Source organism: Pinus tabuliformis, chromosome 3_1 (genome assembly GCF_031772625.1).
Source record: "Pinus tabuliformis cultivar Carrire ecotype Pingquan chromosome 3_1, CPIR1, whole genome shotgun sequence".
Classification (NCBI taxonomy): Eukaryota; Viridiplantae; Streptophyta; class Pinopsida; order Pinales; family Pinaceae; genus Pinus; species Pinus tabuliformis.
The window spans coordinates 397,006,068-397,021,348 of record NC_142301.1 but is presented as its reverse complement, the minus strand read 5'-3'; the positions used below and the strand labels follow the sequence as shown (position 1 = coordinate 397,021,348).

The 15,281-nt window shown below is 42.2% G+C and overlaps 1 protein-coding gene across 1 annotated transcript in view; it reads left to right on the top strand.

Annotated features, from left to right (window-relative positions):
- Positions 1-326: 326 nt before the first annotated feature.
- The window catches only part of LOC149187397 (RIBOSOMAL RNA PROCESSING 5), a 63,309-nt gene continuing 48,354 nt past the window's right edge, over positions 327-15,281 (top strand). Inside the window, exons 1-2 of the mRNA XM_089411342.1 lie at positions 327-541; positions 633-683. Coding sequence (XP_089267468.1) covers positions 464-541; positions 633-683 — 129 coding nt within the window. The 5' untranslated portion in view covers positions 327-463. The remainder of the gene's footprint in view (positions 542-632; positions 684-15,281) is intronic.

Here is a 15,281-nt window from a genome sequence, read left to right as displayed (position 1 = left end):
AGCACAATTGCCTAAATTTGTCCAAATCACCTTATGCCAATATATTAATATCTTTTTAAGGGACCAATATATTAATATCCTGAAACTACACGAGGGTTAACATTACTCTCATTCAAACACGAGGCTTAATTATTAATCACTTATAAGACGATTTGGTTGAGAGCAAGGCAAACCTCCAGTTTCAAAAAATTTGCCTCTCTACATGATTATCTATCTTGAGACATTGTTATTGTTTATTTTAGAGGGGGGCTATTTTCAGTAGAAACATACTTTTCAATTATCAATGAAGCTTGGAATTTTATTCCTTGTTTGCAAACCCTAAGTTTAAAAACGCTTCCGGATATTGTTTTATTCTATATCCTTAAACCCTACAGTCACATCATCGTGTTGCGCCGCTCTGCGAAAACCTTTTCCTTCGATTGCGTGGTTATTTTTGTTGCTTTGGAGGCAACCTCTGGTGGCAATGGCTCGAAATCTGGTTCCATTTTCAGCAATGGCTCGGAATCTGAAGAAGAGGAAGAGAATTCCAAAGACGCGCAAGGTAATCCTGCATTCAATGCTATTAGAATCTTCATTTTTTACCTGGCGATGATTACACAATTTAACTTGCAATGACGAGTTGTTAATTGCAGGCTTCCAAGAAAGGCGAGGGAACTTCAAAAACGACGCAGCAAGATGCCAAGGTTAGCCCTTTGAATTATGGTCTATCGTAAATTTCACTGTGACAGATACAGCTTGTCGGTCAAAGATACGAGGGGGATAATTAGGGTTCCATTAAAGTTAAATTGTGCATGGTTTACTTCATGGCTTCTTCCTCCGATTGCTGGAGTTACCTGTTGCAGCTCTTAGTGTTCTTCTACTTGGATGTTTTTGTCTTATTTATTTATTTGAAGGGAGAACACTTTTACAATTTGGATTTAGAATCCGATGGTCTCTAGCTATGATGTTGCCACTGAGGGGCCATAAAAGTCATTAACAACATCTCCACTTTATCACGGAAACAGTTTTTGACTCAGTAACATGACTTCACACCTCGATATGTATAATCACGGAGAGTACTACCACCAGGTTTTGAATCTGGGTCATTCTCGTGCAAGTACTCCAACATTGCTGCTAGATCACAACTCGACAGACTATCTTCTGCTTGGATGTTAATCTCAGCTCCTGAGTTATAAAATTAGAACTTATGCATCTAATACCTGCCCCGTTGTTGCTTCTTTTGCCATTTGGACCTTTTGATGACATCTTTGTGAAACCTGGGATCTGTAGATGTACTGTGTTGGGACTTGAGATAGTCGAAAATTCACAGTTTTTTGTTTTTGTTTTTTTTGTTTTCCCTCTTATTCATTTATTTCGGAAGTAGCTGTTTTCTAGCTCAAAGAAAAGCATTACAACTGGCCCCAAGGGAATGTTTGCATGCGCGGATGAAAGGGTTGTGAGCCACTTAACACAAGCACTTCTGTTCGGCTAAGCTGCCACGGCAGGGGGTACTCTTCTAACAAAACCATCCAGGTCTTGCACCTGGCTTGACTGCTTCTTGGCATACCAAGCTTTTGGAGCTTGTTATAATCCATACAAGGCCTTCTTTAATTTGCATACGAAGTCTTTATCTTCTGATGGGTCAAATCCTTCTGGTTGTTCTATGTATACTTCTTTTAAGTCACCATTTAGAAGGCTGACTTTACATCCATTTGATAGACTTTGTGTTAAAATTGGCAACTAGGGCCAAACACCATGTGGGTCATCTTATTTATGACAGCTGATATTTTTCTTAGATCCCTCTCGTCGAGAGGTGTAGGATTGATCTAAAGATCATCCGATTCCGATAAGTATTCATGGAGATATGAATTTATTTGTGTTATGGGACAATTTGTCAAGGTCAGCCAACAACCAAATTGCCCTCTCATCCTCAACGTAGCACTATAAATAAAGGTGACTCTCAAGTCATTTCAGACACCTCTTGTGATCTCTTCCTCTCCACTTGTCTTTGGGTTTTGGTGGGAGGAGAGATCTCAAGATGATACGCTGCCCTAGAAGAATCAAGATGATATGCTGCCCTGGAAGAAGCCCTAGACCCTCACGCTGTCATGGAGGAGACATAGTTTCTCATACGCTGTCAAGGAGAAGCCCTAGACGTGGAGGTGTAAAGGTTTTCTAAGGAGACCTACGTTGCCCTAAACTACAACCCATAAAGCCAGCCTTAACGCTGGTATGGAGAAGCCACTTGATGCCCTAATACGCTGTCTAATACACAGCAAGAAGAGACACTTAACCGCAGTCCTAGAACACAGCTCTAACGTTGCCCTAAAATGCGGTCATGGTCACAACAAGGATTGGGCAAACATATTATGCCTTAGCCGCAGCAAAAGAGATGGTGTGGAGGGTCTAATTAGAGGCCGAGTTGCTGTGGGGATGAGGGTTGGCTTGAGGGTGCAAACATGCCCAAGAATAGGGTTGTCTCAAAGTAACAAGGAGCTGGAGATTAGGCCGATTAAGGAGGCTCCTCGCAGGTCTATCTTGAAGGCAATTCAAGAGCACCGTGATGCTGGAGTAAAGATAGTTAGGGCACTTCTATTTGAGTTGTAGAGAGAGGTTACTACTGCTTGGGAAAGGAGGCTACGTAGGAGCTGTGTGTAGGGTTGTTAGGCCAAGTATCTATAGGAGCCTAAGCAAGGTTGTTTGGACAACAATCAAGGTAAGGACCTCTGTTTTTGGGTGAGCTATAGATAACAACTTAACTGTGGTAGGAAGTGTGTCAATCTGTTAAGACTATTGCAGCAATCCTAACTCAAACCAGTTACATTGGCATTGCTAAGTGCTAGGCCGCAGGCCATAGCACCATTGCAAGCAACCTTGGTATCTTAGGATGAACGTTGTGATGCATAGTACATCAGTTCTGTGAGACTCAGTGAAGGTGCAACATGAAGGACAGCTGCAAGTGGGACAACTGCAAGCTTGGTGGCACATAGGGACAACTGCAACATGGGATAGCTGCAAGCATGAAGAATCATGGACAGTAGCAACATGGTAAAGCATGGATAGCAGCAAGTACAGTGCAACAAGTACATTGGGACAACAGTAAGCATGGTGCAACAGTGGCACTATGTACAACAATGCTAAACACTGGGACAACAACAGCATGAGGTCCAGCATTGTGATGATGGGTGCAGCATGGTGCAGCACGGTGGGTTGCAGCATGGTGCAACACAGTGAGGTGCAGCATGATGATGAGATGCAACACTATGATAGGTGAAGCAATCACCTTGGAGAATCAGTTGAAGCAGCATGTCTTCAACTGATCTTATGTATCATCATCCTAGGAGATGATGTATGCTCTTATCTAGATAAGTCAAAGTGTTGACTTCTGTTGTAAATGTACTATCTCTCTCTCTCTGATGAACTATTGAAGATCATATAAGAAGAATTGACGAAGGGTTTCCCCACATTGGGGTTTGTCCCTGGCTAGCACCACATCTTGTGCTCTCTTGTCTTCTGCGATTTATATTTATGTTTTATCTGCAGTTTACTTTAATGCTGATGTTATTGCTAATATAGAAAATATATTAAGCTAACTGTGAAAATTGAAATAAATTGCTCTAGCATAGAACATACCTAAACTTAACACTTTGAACCCTTTCGGAACATGCAAAAGCTAAAAACATCTCTATGGCCTCTAGTTTGGCAATTGGAGCGAAAGTCTCATCAAAGTCAATTCCTTCAATCTGAGTGTATCCCTTACACACCAATTTTGCTTTGTTTCTAATGACTTGTCCATTTCATTCATTTTGGTTCTTGAATACCCACTTGGTTCCTATGATATTTTTATCCTTTGGACATGGTACAAGTTCCCATGTTCCATTCTTTTCGATTTGGTTCATCTCCTCTTCCATTGCTTTTATCCAATGTGGATCCTCACTTGCTTGAGTAAAGTTCTTTGGTTCTATTTGAGACAACAAAGTGATATCATTCTTCTTTGGTGTGTTTGTCATCTTTCTTCGAGTTTGTATTCCTCCATCCACATCTCCAATGATTTGGTCTTTTGGATGATGTTTTTGCACAAACTTTAAGGTTGTTTTTGATGGTGTTTGAGATGGTTCCTCCTTTGGATTTTCCAGCACCTCATTTTTTGCAGCACATTCCTTTGGATCTATAAAGATAGGGTCTTCTTCATTGGTTTGAACAACTTATTTTTTAGTAAGAGCCTCATCTATCTTTACATCAATGCTTCCAATTATCTTTTGCAAACGATTGTTGTAGCATTTGGAGGCCTCGCTTCTTGATGGGTATCCAAGGAAAATTCACTTGTCAACACATGAATCAAATTTGCCTAGTGAATCATCATTAATTATAATAAAGAATTTGCTTCCAAATATTCAGAAGTGTTCCATAGAGGCAAGGCTTCCTTTCCATTGTTCATATGGTTGTTCAAAAGTTTAAAAGTTAAAACACCATCTTAAATTACATTTACATATCATCAAATATGTCTTCATTCATGTCACTAGAAGGTTCCACATCCTCTCTAGAAGTGGGACTAGGAACATTGCTGCCATGTCCACTTGAAGATCCACTTATTGGTGACTCCGCATCAAACAAATTCATATGAGACATGGCATTCAATGTCATATCCAAGTCAGACAACTTTGGTTCTATGTCCCATAATTTGGTGCGCCCAAATTTGGATTCATCTCTCTTGTGTGACAGAAGGCGAAGGCTTGAATGAACATACACTAGTTCCATAGCCTTCTTAGAGCCCAATCTGTTTCGCCTTTCCTGAATGGATGAAGCCGTATGTACTCCAGTTCCTTTCTGCTGAAGAGGAACTAGCAACCTGTGACAAGATCATAATGGCCAATTTCTGGATATGTGGAAGTGCCCCACCATAGAAGTTCCACCACTCAATTGGACTTAATCTGGTCTTGTCTCGCATACACTCAGTATCACAACCCCAACCCTCTGATCCCACAAAATGAGAAAACAGTGCACGAATCTGAAGCCCAATTTCGGGATCTACAAAAAGCTTTTTAAAAGCATTTTTAAATCCTTCTGCGACTTCTGGGTTTTTGTTTGGTGCGGTTCTTTCAGGATCACTAAGCAACTCTGCAGCATAATATTTTGGATTCACTGCATAGGCCAAAAGGTGCAATGGGGTGGTCATCTTGTTCCACCTTTTGGTCAATATATCTTTTACTTCTCTGTAAAAGAATTCATCTGGGTCATTCTCCTTGGCTTATCTTCTCTATCATGGAATCAATGCCCTCATACACCTCTCCCAAATTAGGCATATCTGTGTCAAATTACGGAGCAAATCCACAATTGGCTTAGTAAATGGCAAGAGGTACTCCACCCTATCCCACCATTTATCATCAACAACCAACCGTTTCATTGCTTGTGCTCTATCAGATTGGGATTGCCTCCATTGATTCTAAAGAGAACTGCATACCATTGATTGTAATGCATCTTTCACCTGCATAAGCCTTTATAAGACTATGATGTGAGAAGCAAATCGAGTCTCGACAACCTGCAGGTGCCAAATTGTCAATGTTTCAAATTTCAACAAATTAAAAATCATAATTTGATTGAATAACTATTATGATTCACGAATCATGACATTTGAGAATCCAATTTAGATATTTGAATTTAGAGTCAGAAATTAGAATTTATGAAATAAACTTTAAAGTATAGGTACCTTAAGGAGCTCCAACTTAGCAAATTCCCTGTAGATGCCTTGGGACATGTGGTGGTTTGTGATAAAGGCTTGAATTTCTTTTGCCTCTTCAAAAATAACTCGAATCCACTCAATTTGCTTCCCCATCTTGCTCAACATGAGGTTCAATGAATGTACAGCACAAGGGGTCCAAAAGATGTGCTGATATTTGCCTTCAATAATTAGGCTTGCTGCTCTACACACCGTTGCATTGTCAGTTATTACCTGGACAACATTTTCAGGCCCCACCAATTCAATTGCTTCAATCAAGATGTCAACAATGAATTGAGAATCTTTCATCTGCCCCTCACAATCCACTGCCTTAAAAAACATTGCCCCCTGTGGGCTCTGAGCAATCACATTGATCAAAGGCCTATTTCTTTGATCTTTCCATCCATCAGAAATGATGGACACCCCTGAAATGTGCCATGAATGACGAATGGGGCTTAATTTAGCCTCCAAATCTAACTTTTCAGCACTCAACAATGTGGTGCGTACCTTCTCATATCCAGGGCTCTTGTACCCTCTTGGGGCTTCATTCACTGTTTTTATCATCTTTGCCCAGTAAGGAGATCGCACAAGGTTAAAGGGAAGACCATTTGCATAAATGCATTGGGCTATAGCTGCATTTGCTATCTCTCGAGCGTCATTATTAAAACTCTTTTCAAGCGGTCCCAAATTTGACCGCTTTGAACAAACAATTCCATGAGAATGAAGTGAAGGCTTTGATGAAGACGCTCCCAATCTTGTTGGGTGTTTTAAATGGGAGGCATGATTTGCCTCATTTGCTTTAGCATTTGACTCGCTTTGTTCTCTCTGATATTTTGCAAGTTTGTCCTTGCTTAAACCATTTCCATCTGTCCCATTCTCTTTAGGTGGGCCACTGCATATTAGAAACCCCATTGCCTTTTAACCCAAGCAAATGTGCTTTAACCCATGTATATGATCCCTTATACTCCTTTTTACACTCACTGCAAACCCATGCCAATGATCCACCTCCTTGGATCTTCCCAACAATAGTTTCATATTTCCAAAGTGGTGAATTTGGATCAACTTTAGGGGCTGATTCAATTTCATGTTCCACTTCCTCTGCCTCCTGAATGGGTGAACTTGAAGTTGCCATGAATGATGATGTAAATGAAATTGAAAAATAAAATTGACAAAAATGTATTTCAAAAGTTCAACAAGTTACAATTTTTTTTTACAAGAACGGGTATGGGTTTATATTAGAATTTGGCCAAAATGCCTTTCACCAGTTACTTTTGATCGGGCATAGCCCTTAAACTTTCTTTCACTAATTGATCAAAGGCCCCAAAACTTGGGAACCTGCAAGATTTACTCGAGACTATCGAGTCTATCTCCGTTATTTTCCCTATCTTAAAAAGACAAACAAACTGATTCAGCAAAATGCAGAAAAACATGACAATCTTTATGGAATGGAGTCCCAGCTCTCAATTCCGTCTGCCAAGAGACAGCCAGCGGGAAGAGGAACTGCCCTGTTGGCTTCCAAATCAGCAGCTTTATTATTTTCCCTCAAAACGTGGAGGAAGGTTGTAGTCCGGAAAGATTTCACCAAGGTTCTGATTCTTGAAATCACTCTTGCCAGTCTAATGTCTACAGGAGAGGAATCCTCTACTAAGACTTTGATAATGGCTTGAGAATCTCCTATAATGCTGACTTCTGAGAGACCAATAGCCTTTGCTTGCTTAAGACCTTGCAGAAGTGCCAAGGCTTCAGCTTGCATGCTGGTAGACTGCCCTAATCCCCAAGCGAACTTTGCCACAGTTATGCCCTCTTTATTTTTTATAATTCCTCCTGCCCCAGCCAATCTAGGATTGCCTTTCGCTGCTCCGTCGAAGAACAAAGAGAATCTGGATTGCCTGAGGAGCAAATCCGATAGATCATTCTCCTTCCCTCTGAATTTCCACTCTTTTATGACCTTGTGATGCCTTGTTTCGCCAGAGAAATGGAGGTCCATCGAGGCACCCCATTCTAAGTCATGCTGGCTCAGATTCAAATCCGGCAGATATTCCCCTAGACTTTCTTTCCAAAGGCATTTTGTTTTGGTGATGATGAACTGTGAATTTAGACTTTCATCTCTGAAAACTCTTCTATTACGCTCGAGCCAGATTTGCCAGCAAGCGAATTTCGGCAAGGAGAGCCATGCAGCTATGAAACTTTCATTTTTTGGGAGCGTTTTTGGGTAGTAATTCCGCCAGTTTGCAAAAAGATCTGATATAGACATGGGTAAAATGAATTCAGATTTCCAGTAACTCAAAAGGCCATGCCAGATTTCTCTTGAAAATTTGCAGTCCAGAATGATATGCTGAGCGTTCTCCTCACTGTCACAGCATAAGTGGCATCGAGAGGGACCATGAAATCCTTTCTTCTGCAATCTGTCTACTGTTAAAATCCCTCTGTGACATAACAGCCAGCAAAATGAATCAACCTTAGGCATGGATTTGAAATTCCAGATCCCGTTCCAAACAGCAGGATTAGGGGGGACGTAAGGACGATCATGAAGGCATTTGTAACCTTGCGCAACTGTGTAAAGCCCTGGGGCGGCTCCCCAACCATGGGCATCCTTCTTACCCACGCGCAGAGGCGCCATACCGTTTAACAAGGAAAGAAGAAGATCACGAGCTTGAGACAGCTCAGGAGGGACGGGAGGGAGTCTCCAACGCAGCCAATTTCTGCCTTCCCATTGCGAAATGTCCCAAAGAGTAATGCAACCTGCGTTGTCCAACCACAAACGCAGCGCATGAAGAGAGCAGTGGGACGATAAAGGGGGGTGCATCATAATGCTGTCTTCCCATATCTTGCATTCTTTGCCGTTTCCTGGAATCCAATACGCTCTGTCTCTGATTAAAGGGGCTGCTTTGTGACAGAGTTTGATCAGCTGCGAGCCTGTGGTGGGTAGTAGGGCGTCCAAACATCTCTTCCTCTTTCCCATGAAATATTTCCTCCAAAGAGCTCTTTGCGCCCAACCTGGATGTGGTCCAATGATTCTCCAGAAGATCTTGGCTCCCATGGCTATGTTTTGGAGGCTGAGATCTTTAAAATTAAGGCCTCCTTCGCTCTGAGGCTTGCAGATTTTCTCCCAACTTACCAAAGGGATTTTCCTATCATTGTGATTGTCCCCTTTCCAGAAGAACTTGCGAATGAAGGCTTCCATTTTTTTTATGATGCCTGAAGGGGCTAGAATTACAGAGAATTGAAAAATGGGGAGGCTACTGAGAACGGATTTGATGAGGACAGTTTTGCCAGCAAGGTTTAGCCATGAGAATCCCCAAGCTTGGATTTTGGCCTTAAATTTGTCCAACAGAGGAACCCAATCTCTGCTGTAAGCCAATTTGCGGAAGATGGGGAGGCCCAAATAAGTAAAGGAGGACCAGTTGAGGGAAGCAGTAAAGCCCAGAATTCTTGAAATGGCAGAAAGGGTGGAAGCCGAGATATTCCAACAAAAGACTTTGCACTTACCATTGTTTAAACTGCTGCCTGTAGCTTCACTGTAGTCGTCCAGGACCTCCTTGAATCTTGAAGCAGATCTGGTGGAGGCAGCCCCTAACAAGAGGGTATCATCCGCGAACAGGGTGTGATTAACATTTTTAACCCCTCTGGCTATATTGAGCCCCAAGATCTCTTGGTCAACCAGTTTCTGATTCAGGTAGAAACTCAGGACAGAAACATGAAGGACGAAGAGGAGCAGAGAGAGGGGGCAACCTTGCCTAAGCCCTCTTGAAGCTTTAAAAAAAACCAGCGCTCTCCCATTCACCAGGGGGGCGATCCAAGGATTAGCAATACAAGCACGGATCCATTTTAAAAAGCCCATTCCAAAGCCAAATTTTTTCAAGACTTCCCAAAGAAAGCTAAGTCTGACCCAATCAAAAGCATTAGCTAAATCTAATTTAATTACCATACCTTTCTCTTTGCGAAGCTGGCTCGAGTGAATCGCCTCTTGCACGAGGATGAAGTTGTCAGCAAGCTGTCTCCCCTGAACAAATCTGCCTTGGTTCTCCGGGATGATGGCTGGAAGAATACCTTTTAGTCTGTTGGCAATAACCTTTGTGATTAATTTGTATCCAATATTACAAAGAGAGATGGGGCGGAACCGATTGAATTCTTTAGCACCCTTTTCCTTGGGGATGAGGGCAAGGAAAGTTGAATTGGTGCTGCCCCCAATTTTCTGGCAAGTTTGAGATTTCAAATTCATTTTGTAGAGGTCTTTCTCCACAATCTGCTAGCAGGTTTGAAGAAATCTTGCAGTGAAGCCATCCGGGCTCGGGGCTTTATCAGGCTCCATGTCGGAGAGAGCATCTTTTATTTCTTGTATAGAGATCTTCGCTTCAAGCTGTTGATTCATTGAAGGTGAGATCCTAGGGGGAACCGCCTCCAAAAATTTGGAGTTTGGGTCCGTCACGCCCTCTTCTCTATACAGGTTTTGAAAGTGATTGAAAGCTGCTCTTTTTATGCTATCAAAGTCTTTGTGTGTCGAGTTGCCATCTTTGATTTCTGTGATAGAATTGAAGCTCTTTCTGGCTTGAGCTTGTTTGTGGAAGAAGGCAGAATTTCTGTCTCCTGCTTTAAGCCATAAACTCCTAGACTTCTGTCTCCAATGCTCTTCCTCCGAAAGGCAAGCTTTATGGAAGATTTGCTGGAGCTCAGCTTCCTTGTCTAGAACTTCTTTAGTGATTTCTGCATCTTCACTTTGGGCATGGTGCTGGGCGAGATTGTCTTGGGCCTGCTTTCTCTCTTTTGCAGGGGAGGGAAGGGATTTGGCCCAAGTTTTAAGAACCGCTTTCAGTCTTCTAAGTTTTTCTTCCCAAATGAAGAAAGAAGAACCTTTCACTGGCAAATTCCAACAGTCTTGAACCAAATTCAGAAACTCTGGTTCCTTGACCCAAAGAGGGTTGAATCTGAAGGGGATGGGTCCAAGATCTTTGTGGCCCAACATCTCAAGAAAAATGGGCTTATGATCTGAAACACTGCATGGGAGGATATGCAATCTGGATTCTAAGCCCAGCAAAAGGAAGGAACTCTGCACCAAACATCTATCAAGTCTAGCAGCAATGTGACCAGGACCTATTCTTTTGTTAGACCAGGTGTACTTACCATTTTCTGGGGGGATGTCAAGCAGATCCCAGTCCTGCATGAGGTCTTCCACCCATTCCCTTGCAGGGTCCCTTATGATTGTGCCTCCTCGCTTTTCCTCCATGCGCAAGGTAAGGTTTAGATCCCCTGCCACAATGATGTTTTCCAAATTTTTTGACTCCGACAGTTGTCTGATGGAGTCCCAACACTCTCTTTTCTCCCCTATATTTGTTGGAACCTAAGTCACCTGACACGGGGATTCGGGACACGTAGGATTCGAGATTCGTGGTGTCGGATTCGGACACGCTGACCCCCCGGAATAGGACACGTTATATATTATTTTATTAAAAATATATATATATATATTAAAAATTAGATATTATCATATTTCTTACACAAATTTTAATTAATGATACAAATTTATTGATTTCAAACATAGATCTTCATCTATAGCTATTAGGATGCATAGTACGTACAAAATTCAAATAAATGTCAGTGGTACTGGTCACATAAATGATAAATCTATTAAAAATTTAAATCATGATTCATAATTCATAACTGAAAGACAACTTACAACTACAAGATAGTAAGATAAACACACTGACAACTGTAGTTTTCTCATTAAGTCATCAAATCAAAATGTGTTACATAGGTAGTGTTGGTGCAATGCCAATGGCAAATAGAAATAGAAAATATAAAACAACTATAGGTATACAAGCCTCAAGGCATCAATCAGCATCACTGTCCCCATCATCATGGTCCCCATTGCTCTCCTCTACATCCTCCTACTCCGCTGTATCCATAGTCGCCTCTGCATCTGTTGGTATGGAGGTTGACCCCTCTAAGTCATCAAATCTAACAGGCTCTAGCACTGGATCATTGAGATCCATGTTGGCCAATGCCAACTCAACAGTGTTGTCTAGACCCATATCATCAGGAATAGTGTTACTTGGGAGCGGGAGCGAAAACGGGAGCGGGAGTGACATATTCATAAGCTCTTGGTTTGGTGCTCTTGATTAAATACGAGTTCCATACCCTAATACATGATAAAATTCAATGGAAACATTGCAATCCCCCAATCCTAAAATCCTGAAAAACTGATAAGTCTGCTGGATTTTGAATGAAATCTAAAATTCTACTTTCTCCATATGAAATCCAATGAGGCCTAAACCACTCTCAAACATCCTGAGTCATTTCATGGTAATGTTAAAAATTTAAGTAAAAGGATGAAAATGAAGATTAAGGAGAATGTCACTTTTACTTTAAGAATTTAACATTACCATGAATAGCATATCAATACTAGGGCCTAGACTTGATCATGAAGCTGCCAAAATGCTTTACTCGTTGCTCCAACAGCACAAATCACTTGCCAAATGACAATTTTAATGAGCAAACACGCCCTTTTCATTCCCGCGCTGAGCTTAGCGAGTCCTGGAAACCGGACACGTCGCGACATGCTTTTGAAAATCGCGACACGCCCTCGGACACGACGTGTTCGAAACGGACACGACGTGTCCTATGATTTGGACACGAATCCAGACCGAATCGTGTCGGATTCGCCGGATTCGGGATTCGCAGGGGGTTTAGGACGAATCTGGTGACTTAGGTTGGAACATAGACATTGAAAACGCTGACTGCCTCCCTCGAGTCCAAAGGCTGGAGCTTCAAAAACAGCCAGTGGGTGTTGTGCAACTCTGTGACCAGCCTATACTTGAGAGGATTCTAGAGGGAGCCCAGACCCCCAGAGGCTCCCCGTGCTGAAACTGCATGTCCGCTGCTTCCTTTCCAAATTTTTTTACTGATTTGGAGAAACTCCTTGTCCTCCATTTTGGTCTCCTGAATAAGAAGAATGTCTGGGGCTTCTCTTCTTATAAGGCTTCTCGTTGCTTCTTCTTTCACTTTGCTCCCCATTCCTCTGCAGTTCCAGGAGACAATCTTCATCATTTATTTTTATGATGATGGGCTCCCTTGGAGCCCTGCACTTGGTTTTTGGTCATCTTCGGATTTTTGCCAAGGAGTTTCTCCAAAGTGGGCTGACTACCCTGAAGCTTGTCTTTGTAAGTTTCCTGATCTCTCTTTTCTCTAGCAGATTTGCAGCCTCTTGCAGATCTTCTGACCGATGTCTGCATGTCTCCTATTTCTCCATCCTCCTCAGACTCCTCCGAGTCATGTTCCTCCTCGGATGCTTCTGTTTGCTTATCCTTGTTTCTTGTCGTGGCGCTTTCTTCAGGTCTTGCATCTGCTGAAGTCGTTTTTTCTAGAGGTTTATCTTGCCTATCTTCTTCCTGAGGAGTCTCTTCAGCAGAGCTTAAGACCTCATACCTGTTTTCTTGGCTTTTTGGCGGGGGAGCATTCTGGGTGGAGGCAGGTTGGGGGCCATGAACCCTAGATTTCTTGTGAGATGTCTTTGACCTCTTGACTTGGTTCTATCCCTCTTCCTTACCTTTCTCTGCTTCCCCTTTGGTCGGGCACCCTTTTGCAAAATGGCTATAGATGTGACATTTACGACATTTGAAAGGGAGTTGCTCATAGTCCAGCACTTGCACATGCGTCCAACTGCCAACCTTTAATTTAATGGCCTCCAGAAGCCCTACCTCTAAGTCCACCTCGACATAGATTCGGGCGCAATCGTATTGATCATTGTTGTTTGCTCTATCAATGAATTTTCCCAAAGTATTTCCTATGTGCTTGAGGGACTCCCAGTTCCAACAATGCACTGGAAGATTAGGGAGCCGAACCCAGACAGGGACCGCCGTTGGGACATCCATGGTCGGATCAAAGTCAGGGGTCCATTTGTTGAGGTAGAGACCCTGAGGTCCCATGAAATAGGGCCCATTCCTGAAGATCAGGTCTTTGTCCTCCTTTATGTTGAACTCGAACAGGAAGAAGCCTCTACCCAGAAAATAAGAGGTGACATTGTTTTTGATGAGCGGAACCTAGTTCTTGATGACCCAATTTTCAGTCGATTTTGGCGAGGGCCAAAGGCCCGTGAATTGACCCACTAGGGCACGATTTGCCAAGGACAGAGTGACCTGGATCGGGCCCTCAGGAGGGAGGTTTACCTTCGGAACATCGTCGAGCCTTTTGACGAACTTAGCGACTTCGGACTTCTTCTTTTTAGGCAGCGAAGTAAGAAGAAAGGAGAAGGATGCTTCAGCTTCTGGGGATGGAGCTTGCGAGGGACCGATAGGCGAGCCTTGGGCCTCCATGGCAAAGCACAAATCAGCAAAACTGATCTGCACCAAGCAAATACAGGAAGCGAGGCATCTCAAGACCGGAATGAAGGAAAAAGGATCCGATCAGACCCTGCAGGAACCGAGGGCGCCGATCCAAGCAGATCTGACAAGAGCAGGAGGCTCAGCGAGATCTTGAAGAAGAGCAGGAGGGAGGGACCTAGCAGATCCGAGCGACCCAGAGGTCAGGAGGACCAGGGTCAGGGGCGGAGTCGGCCGAGAGGGCAGAGCCCAGTCTCAGTCTGCACAGAGCAGGTCGCAGCAAGAGGCAGCACTCGAAAAAAAATAAAAATCAACAAGTTACAATTTACAAACTTAAATTTTTAAAAATTTAAAATATGTATCTCAGTCTTCAGATCTCAAGAAAACCCTAGTAAAACTTTATTTCTATCATTATAAGAACTATCTCAAACATTGTCATGAGGTCATGGTAGAACTAAGAAAACATTATAAAATTTATTTTAAAATTATACTTGTATTTTCAAGTTTCAAGTTCAACAAAGCAATCTCAAACAAGATTTTATTCCTAACAGCATTATGCATATTGTATTATGTAATACAATATAGCTATAACATGTCGTGTGTAGATCTATGCCATTTGAAAATGAAAAAAATGATATTTCGTGTTTTTGAAAAAATGCTAGCCTAATGACCTTCTAAAACCAATATAAAACAATCGATTTTAATTTTTAAGAGAAGAGCATGAGTCATTTGTAAATATCAGTAATCTTATTACTTACTTCAGTTTGCACAGTCGACTCTCGATGGCTCAAGCGGCTCACTCCAGTGTGCGACAGATACTCCTCCAATCGCTGACGACATTCCTCCAGTGAAAACGCACTGAAGTTTGAATTGAACAAATGTCAAATGACAAACATTGATTCCTGAACTGTCAAACACTGAACTCGACAGCAATAATGTTTCAAGTTTTCAACAGTCACTCTTGGCGGCGATAATGTTTCAACAAGTCTCAGTGGCGATAATGTTCACTCCGACTGTCACGAACACTTTTAGGTTAGGTTCATTCGGTGGTTAAATAAAAAATAGGATCGAAAAAGTTAAAAACTAAAACTAAATCGACCATTCCTAGTGGGCAAAATTCGGTCATTTTTGGAAAATGTTTTTTATTTGGCAAATACGTTTCACGATTTTTTTAAAACGTTTTGGAATTTTTTGAAACGACTCTTTTTTCAGCCAATATGCCGACAAAAACGACGGAAACAAAAACGCGTCGTTTCCATGAAAAGAAATGT